This window comes from Corythoichthys intestinalis, chromosome 10, assembly GCF_030265065.1.
Source record: "Corythoichthys intestinalis isolate RoL2023-P3 chromosome 10, ASM3026506v1, whole genome shotgun sequence".
In the NCBI taxonomy this organism is placed as follows: Eukaryota; Metazoa; Chordata; class Actinopteri; order Syngnathiformes; family Syngnathidae; genus Corythoichthys; species Corythoichthys intestinalis.
Genome location: NC_080404.1, coordinates 32,915,066 through 32,924,538, shown reverse-complemented (window position 1 = coordinate 32,924,538; position 9,473 = coordinate 32,915,066). Strand labels below are relative to the sequence as shown.

Here is a 9,473-nt window from a genome sequence, read left to right as displayed (position 1 = left end):
TTCCTGTAGTTGCAGATCAGTCTGGCACATCAATCAGGACTAATCTTGGCCCAATTTTCTCTACAAAACTGCTGTAGTTCTGGCAGATTCCTGGAATGTCTGGCATGAATCACTGTCTTTAGGTCATGCCACAGCATCTCAAGGGGTTTCAAGTCTGGACTTTGACTTGGCCACTCCAGAACGTGTATTTTGTTATTCTGAAACCATTCTGAAGTTGATTTACTTCTGTGTTTTGGATCATTGTCTTGTTGCAGCATTCATCCTCTTTTTACCTTCAACTGTTTGACAGACGGCCTCAGATTTTCCTGGAAAACATCCTCATAAACATTTGAATTCATTCTTCCATAATGATTGCAAGTTGTCCATGCACTGAGGTAGCAAAACAGCCCAAAATCATGATGCTCCCTCCACCATGCTTCACGGTGGGGATTAGGTGTTGATGTTGGTGAGCTGTTCCGGTTTTCCTCCGCACATGACGCTGTGTGTTACTCCCAAACAATTCAACTTTGGTTTCATCAGTCCACAATATATTTTGCCGAAACGTCTGTGGAGTGTCCAAGTGCCTTTTTGTGGACATTAAACGAGCAACAATGTTTTTTTGACAGCAGTGGCTTTCTCCATTGAGTCCTCCCATGAACCACATTATTGGCCATAGTTTTACATATACCGTAGTTGATGTGTGGACAGAGATATTGGACTGTGCCAGTGATTTCTGTAAGTCTTTAGCAGACACTCCCGGGTTCTTTTTCACCTGAGTATTCTGCGCTGAACTCTTGGCGTCATCTTTTGTGGACGGCCACTCCTTGGGAGAGAAGCAACAGTGCCAAACTCTCTCCATATATAGACTTCTTTGACTGTCGATTGATGAACATCCAGACTTTTTGAGATGGTTTTGTATCCTTTTCCAGCCTTATACAAATCGACAATCCTTGATCGCATGTCTCCAGACAGCTCTTTTGACTGAGCCATGATACACATCTGACAATGCGTCTCATCAAGACATTTCTTACCAGGTGTGTGTTTTATAGTGGGCAGGGCAGCTTTAAACCACTCATCAGTAATTGGGCACACACCTGACTTAAAATGTTTGGTAAAAATTGGTTTCAATTGCTCTTTAAGTCTCCTTAGGCAGAGTGGTTCACTTATTTCCCCCCCTTCTTTTATTGTTTGCATGATATCTGCATTAACATATGAAAACCTATAAATGTTTTGGTGGTTTTAGTTAAATCAGACACTGTATTTTCATCTGTGGGAGTTTGACAAAGATCAGATCACATTTGATGGTGATTTTATGCAGAAATGTGAGACATTCCAAAAGGTTGATACTTTTTCACACCACTGTAAAGTTGCTTCAATTCTACTTTTTTGTTTAGCATTATTGAAAATCTACAAAAACAACACGGTGGCAGGGGATCATATTATTTAGCAAGCACATTTTATAGTTTATAGATGTGACAAAACAATACCTTATTAGCCAATTTTAAGTTAGTCTCATATAGCACAATGAAATGTCAATTTGCTTTCCTATAATTTACTTTGCTTTGTTTCTGTCACTCAGGTCAACAAATCACAAACAAGAACCCTTCTGTTTCGTAAATTGTTGAATTTCTTATTTAAAATTATTTTTAAATGACCAGCAATTGCACTACGTGACTGACAATAACGATACAGTAATTTTGGATGATAAGCCACCCACCAACTTTTACTAGACTATTTATAAACCGCACTGGGAATCACAGGCGTACACATTGGATTATGGGACATTTATACCAAGTCATGGTGCTCCACAAAAAAGCCACACTGAACTATAAACTGAAGGGTCTGGGGTTAGCAGATCAGTCCTAAAACTGCTCAACATTTGTAATTTGTTGTAAAATTAAATTTCATTGAATATATCATTTCATTTGTTTTTAATCAGTCAATAAATGACTTTGCTCATTCTTGTTATAAAAATCTAACTTGGCCCTTTAAGTAAACTGCTAGTTGCTCTATAAATACTATTAAATGGTATATTCTGTAAATGTAAATTGAAGTTACTGTATACCAGTCACGTACATTTACTCACAATTTGGGGACAAAAGATCAGTGCTTTTGTGGCCTTTTTATCAGCATTGCTTTAATTTTTCATCCACATTTAGGTTAGCAGGTGTATTGTACAGACATAATACTGGTTAGGCCATTGGATACTCACTTTTCTACTAGATGTTCTCATTGATGTATGTTTGACATCGACAAGTAATCCAATGATAAGCTGACAGTCATTTATAAAACTCAACAAATGGATGTTTATTTGACTTTTATAAATACAGAAATCAAAGGGCATAACAAATCTAATTCAGGCCATCAATGCTGTTATTGATGTTCTTACTCCAAAAGAAATCAAAATACATCAGGCCATCAATGCTGTTATTGATGTTCTTACTCCAAAAGAAATCAAAATACATCTTCACCATTGCACACCAATTCTGAGAAGTGTTGCGCTTGATCCACAGTGCGGCAGGTTTGTAGCCTGTGTGTGGAATTAGGGCACAAGTAGCTAACTTCCTGTTTGTACATAACAGGCGAGCCAGTTTACAAAGCAGAGTGGCTTCCAGTCTAATTTGGACAGCTTTTGTTCTACTTGCACAATATTAAGAAAACTACATCAATGCATCACTTCAGTGGTGTGCAAGCGTCTCCTCCTTTTTGAATCGTGTTTACACACAAAATACACAACACTGTTATATTCAGTATACAGCGGGGGACAGGTGAGTATTTACAGGAGACGCGGGGGTCACTGCGGCATTAAATGCCTGACGTTGTATTTGGACGTGTCGTTGTACTGCGTCATGGGCTTGTCTGCGATTCCACAAGTGCCCACCCCTACTTTGCCGTTCACACTTTCTGGAGATGCAAATATGCTTCTCTTAACCTGAGGGAACAAACAATATAATTTGTAAATATACATTACTCTATGGAAAGGTGGAGGATGGATGTTACCTGTCCTTTCTTATTTTTCGAATAAGCTTTGTTGTTAAATTGTTGCCACTTGGATTTTTGGTCTTCTCTCTCCTGTTCCAGTTCCTTCATCCTCAGTACCTTCTTCTGGGCTTTCTTCTTTTTATATTCTCGTTGCTCAGCGATCTGCTCCTTTCTAGACTCACAGAGAAAGGTGCTCAATTAATATCAAGACAAAAACTACTATTCACAAACTAAGTGTTGGTGGTCGCACCTTGATTTGTTCCTGGATAAGCCGAGGTCATCCTCAAGGCGCCTGCGATCCTCCACCGCTTTGAGGTTTTGCAAAGGGATGATTTCGGCGTTTCCGTAGCCGGTGAACGTGACGGCGGCCGTGCTGTTCTCGTGGTCTATCTCCTCAATCTCAGCCTCATACACTCTGAAAAAGAACCACGTCTGTAAGCAGGTGAGTACGGTTCACAGATGGACACACATTCATAAGCGAAGACTGATTCGCTCAGACATTGACCCTTTATAGGGCACTCATTGGCTGCCATTGACGACACTAAAACGCATTACGGCTGGGAGACGCTGGTAGCGAATGATCACTGCCATGCCCTCAGTAAAAATGGATTAACGTCTAGCGCTGTCAATGGCACCGAAAAATGAGTATTCACAGCCACTTCTCTCAGTTTAATGGAATTGTACATCTATAAAAAATACTATGACATTTAAATAAACAAACAAACAAAATCAACTTTACAGTGCTATTAGGGGCCATAGCTAAGCCTGGATTTATTTATTTTACTTTTATTATTTTTGTTTGTATAAACATGAATGAAATTCATATATAAAAATATATAAATGCATAATAAATAACGATACATAATTAAATACAATAACAATAAAAAATATAATTCAGACTCGGGATCACAATTTGTGTCATGAACACCACAAACGGAATCCACACAGATTCGGAATGTGGATGCCAGGTCTTTGTGGGCTTAAGTATTTTTTTTTTTTTAGTGCTGCAACGATTAATCGATTAACTCTAGTAATTTGATAAGAAAAAGGCTTCGAATCAAATTTTGCTGCCTCAAGCTTTCGTTTAATTAGTAGCGTTGTAATGTTGTCGTTTTTTTTTTTTTTTTAAAGAGTTTGCATTAAGTTTTATTGATTTGGGTCGATACACTACCTCTAGTGGCAACAGTGAACATGACATAACTTATCTAACTTGGCTGGATCTAGCTGCTCCCAGTTAAGACAAACATAAGGTTTTTGTTTGCGCCAATATAATTGTTTATGCATTCGTAATTCAGAGGTACAGTATATTTGGTAGTTTTTTTGTTTGTTTTTTTTTGTGGGAATATGTGAACAATTTAAGAGCATTGTTTAAAAAAAAAAGCAATTCATAGCATTTAAGCTAGTGGACTTTTGCTATGCAAGTTAGCCAATTGCTCTTTGTTCCACTTTGATCGTCATTTATCGTTTTTTTTTAATACTGTTTGAGGCTACGCTCAGGTATTTTAGTTAAATTTCAAATGCATGTATTACTCTTGTGAAAATGAAAGTGCAATTCAGCAAAAAAAAAAAAAAAAAAACAACTAGGGCTGTCAAAATTATCGCGTTAACTGGCGGTAATTAATTTTTTTAAAATAATCACGTTAAAATACTTGATGCAATTAACACACATGCCCCGCTCAAACAGATTAAAATGACAGCACAGTGTCATGTCCACTTGTTATGTTTTTTGGTGTTTTGTAGCCCTCTGCTGGCGCTTGGATGCGACTGATTTTATGGGTTTCATCACTGTGAGCATTGTGTAATTATTGACAATGGCGACCTACTAGTTTATTTTTTGATTGAAAATTTTACAAATTTTATTAAAACGAAAACATTAACAGGGGTTTTAATATAAAATTTCTATAACTTGTAGTAACATTTATCTTTTAGGAAACATCAAGTCTTTCTATCCATGGATCGCTTTAACAGAATGTTAATGCCATCTTGTTGATTTATTGTTATAATAAACAAATACAGTACTTATGTACAGTATGTTGAATGCATATATCCGTCTTGCGTCTTATCTTTCCATTCCAACAATAATTTACAGAAAAATATGGCATATTTTAGAGGTGGTTTGAATTGCGATTAATTACAATTAATTTTTAAGCTGTGATTACCTCGATTAAAAATTTTAATCGTTTGACAGCCCAAAAGAAAAAAAACGCTGGGAATTTTATTTTGTATTTGCATTTAATGCTGTTTTGAAAGAGCAATCGTAGCAAGCCTTCTTTTTACATCTAAAATTTATTCTGGAAAAATAATAAAAATAAATTTAAAAATTCAAAAATTTATTTTATCACTCCATTATTCGAACTAATTGATAGATTCGTCGATTACTCAAATAATCGATAGCTGCAGGCCTAATTTTTTTTAAATGAACAAAAATAGCCAATTGCCCTTCCTAGTAGAGGCGTGCAAAATTTCCAATTCTTAGATTATTCGCGATCCGGCCGTGGAAGATTCGAGAACGATTCCCAAATATCCAAATTCCGATTATTGAATTATACCAGGTGAAGCGGAAGTAAAACACAGTCAGCGCTGTCTTTGGGACGCAATGAGGAATGGACAGAGAGTAAATATCATGTTCAACTCATGCCGCTAGATAAAAAAAAAAAAAAAAAAAAAAAATCATACCTGACTGCGGCTGACAGCCGCTACAAAGAATGCCCAGTTGCTAGTTGCTACAAACATACAGCTACAGGAGATATCATATATATGTAGAACTAGATGCAAAATGACAGACGACGTCAGTGTTAGACCATGTATTATTGAACAGAGATGCGAAATGACAGACTTTCCGGCGTACGTAAACAGCCGCCATCTTAAAGCAGTAGACCTCTCTAGAAGGCTCTGTTGTAGCGAACCTAATTAACTTTTTATCTAAAATACTCCTAAATCGGCAGAGTCTTGTCTTGAATCTATCTTTAAATGATGAAAGTGTTAAAACTTTGACAAAAGTAGACAGAAGGGAAATTATGGAATAACAGGAGCAATTTTAACAACTGTAACAGTTGATTCACAACATTAATTGAATGTAGTTTAAAGCTGCTGATACAGAATGGGGAGTGGAGTTTTTTTATTTACTGTTATTTTTGTATATTTGTTTACTATTATATGTTAACTTGGTACTGAAATAGCAGTTTGGTTTAGCCTGAGAGGATTTTTGAACAATTTTGGAACTAATGTACAAAACATTAAAAAAAAAAAAAAAAAAAAAAAAGGGGAGGGGGGGTGCATCAATAATCGTTTTATAATCGAATCGGAGCCTCTGAATCGTAATCCTAATCGAATCGTTAGGTGCCCAAAGATTCCCAGCTCTACTTCTTAGGGTTAACCACTTCTGTTATTTTGGAAAATGTTATTTTCTTGAATCAGGATTTCATGTTGTGCTTTTGTATATTAGGCAATGAACACCTATAATGTTTTAAATAACAGACGCACGTATATGTACTAGCCACAACAAAATGCAGATAAAACTCGACAGTGTGTTGTTTGTGGCGATACAGGTGACACTCACTGTCCGTCCTGACTCCACACGGACAAACACTTGTCTCCCACTTTCCAGATGTGCCTGATAGGTGCTGGAGCGGCACCGTTGGCACTTGGAGCTGCATCCGCAGGCTGCGAGGCCAGGAGGTCTTTCGTCAAGTCGATGACCTCCTGAACAACAAATTATTAAGCGTAAAACCATGTGTATATCCCCTCCCTTAGGATTGTGACGACAATAAAATGAAATACTCGCTTTAAATACAAACCTGTAAGTCTTTCTGTAGCTTGAGGAGATCCTCATTTTCTTGGTCGGTAGACAAGGCAACCTCAACCTGCTGCAGTTGAGCTTTGTAGCTGCCGAGCTGTTTCACCAAGTCCTCCGACATCTGTGGAGTACCACAACATTCGCTCGTTGTTGGTCAACTAGCCACGTTAGCACACGGTAAGAGACGACGGAAAATATGCAATTGACGACAGAATCGACGTGTTGGTTTCACTTGGCACAAACACAGACTACGCAATGAGCTAAAACTAATGTTAAATGTTGGCTAAGACGTCACAGTACGATGGAAAGTTTTTTTTTGTCGCGAGTTTTGTGTGTGTTAGCTTCGGCCTTCCTTAGTTGACGTTGACGCTTCGTTCTGTGTGCTAATGCTAACGACAATGCGGCCCGGGAGAAACCCCAACAAAAACTTATACAAATATATCGGTAATGTTACCAAACGCAATGTTGTTCTAAAAACCAATCTTACCTCTGTATTATTCTGGCTGAAATATAAATTTACGTGAGCATTCACGGCAAAAAAAAAACAAGGGCTTTGGTGAACAACAATAATGGACGTCCTACTTCCGTTGCAGGAAGTCTCGCAATGGAAATATCACGATAACACAGAAAATCTCGATTTGGCTCAAGGATGTCTCTAGTGGCCATGATAACAATAGCATAAATGTATTTCAGAAGCACCTGTTGAATACATTAACCATAAGAGGACATGCAATAATAACAACACATTGAAATTTCCGAATCATTTAAAGTTAGAATTGAAAAACAAAAAAAAATAGATCCCCAAGTGCCAGCAGGTCAGTCTCATTGTAACAATTATACACATTCAATATCCGACGTAATCAGAGGTGGGCAGAGTAGTCAAAATATTTTACTCATGTCAGAGTAGTGATACTTCAAAATAATAATACTCAAGTAAAATTAAAGTATTCATCCAAAAAATGTACTCAAGTACAAGTAAAAAAGTATTTTGTGAAAGAGTAACATTGTGAGTAACTATTTCGGAATTTTGATTTTTTTTTTTTTTTTTTTTATACGATGGTATTTTTTTTCTCAGTAAAAGGTTATAAGAACTAGGGATGCAACGATACAGTTAAGTTACGGTTCGGTACGATTTTCGATACGAGGGACACCATTTTCGATTCAATTCATACAATAACAATGCCATATATAATCATGCATTATAGTGCATAATATTTATGTGCTTACTACTTATTGATCTGAAGAAATTTTGTATAAAAGTGCTGAGAACAATCTTTACTGTTTGTAAAGTGAACCTCCTAAAACTACTGAAATGCAAAGAAAACTGTTTTGGCACAGGTATTTCTATACCACATACGAAAACTGATTTTCATTCCATATTGTATTTTTTTCAATGATTTGCGAAATAAAAGTGAACAAAAACATCAATAACCCCAACCTCCATATCCAAATTTTTATTTTCCCTCATTTCCTCACATACTAAATGCCAAATCTCAATTTTAACTACTTAGGAACATAAGATGTATATTAAAATTGAAGTTAATTTAAACACTTACTTTTCCTTTTTTTTTTTTTTTTTTTTTTTTTTTTTTATAATAAAGATAAAAGTAACATACATTCAGAAAAATAAGTACAAATGACTTATATTATGGAGAGTGAAATGGAATATATTTTGAAGATCACGCAAACATTGACTTTTTTAAATCATAATGAAATGAATAAATAGCCTAACATAAATGAACAAATATAAGTCCAAAGTGCACATTGACAGCTAAGATGTTCTGAACCTCCCCATCAGAGCTAATAAAACTTAATATGATAAATAAGCCTCCTCAACTCTTTCCCTGCTCTTAAAGATTTGATCCATTTTCTGTGGCATTGCCCTTTTTTTGTCACATCAATTCAACAAACTTTTTTTTTTTTTTTGCTGTTCCAGAAAACATCCACATTTGAACAAATCAGAGCTAACTATCTCTGCTGATCACATGTCAGTATGTCAGCCAATTGAATATATAAATGAGTCCAGGCGTTTTGCTTTACTGCGTGCATTCGCACCTTGACGTGACTCATCATCGTCAGACTCCGATAACTGCAGCGGCGGGGGAAATATCCATGTTGCCGTGGAATAAAATAAAAAATGAATATTGGTGGAAACGGATTACGCTATACAAGCACTTTATTATGCTCGTTGTTAACACTTGTGTATGCTAACCTGATGTTGGTAGATTGTTTTCTTCCTGGAGATGAAATGCATGAGTGGCAGCTTAGCATTTTTTTTTACATAGCGTTTTGATAGTTGCCGTCATATTTTCGGAATTAAAGCACCGTGTACCAGAACACCATTCCGGCCCTGAATCTTATACCGGAACTGTGTTCCGGCCCGAAATCTTATACCGGAACTGCGTTCCTGACCGTTCTGGCCCACTTTCACCCCTGCTCACGAGCAGTGATCCTCGTGTGCCACACCTCCCACCTTTCATGCAGTTAGGGGGAGGGGTGGAGGAGGGGGACGGCTTACAGCACAGTTTGTTTTTTGAAAGCAAAACTGCGCCTGACATTTTTGTGAGAGAGACGACAAAAATAAATTTGGAAAATACATTTTGGGAGCTTTTCATTTGGAATGTTTTTGCATACTGAATCGAAGAGGGCGTAATCAAACGGTACAATTTGAAACTGAGTATTGTTACATCCATAAAATGAACTGTTATTATTATTG

General features: G+C 36.8%; 1 protein-coding gene across 1 annotated transcript; it reads right to left on the bottom strand.

Annotated features, from left to right (window-relative positions):
• Positions 1-2,024: 2,024 nt before the first annotated feature.
• smndc1 (survival motor neuron domain containing 1) lies at positions 2,025-7,402 on the bottom strand. The gene is made up of 6 exons (XM_057848821.1): positions 7,245-7,402; positions 6,759-6,878; positions 6,521-6,663; positions 3,212-3,376; positions 2,980-3,133; positions 2,025-2,911 (listed from the first exon to the last, which is right to left on the bottom strand). Exons 2-6 carry the CDS (start codon positions 6,876-6,878, stop codon positions 2,774-2,776), a joined length of 720 nt encoding a protein of 239 aa, XP_057704804.1. The 5' UTR covers positions 7,245-7,402; the 3' UTR covers positions 2,025-2,773.
• Between the last annotated feature and the right edge of the window lie 2,071 nt (positions 7,403-9,473).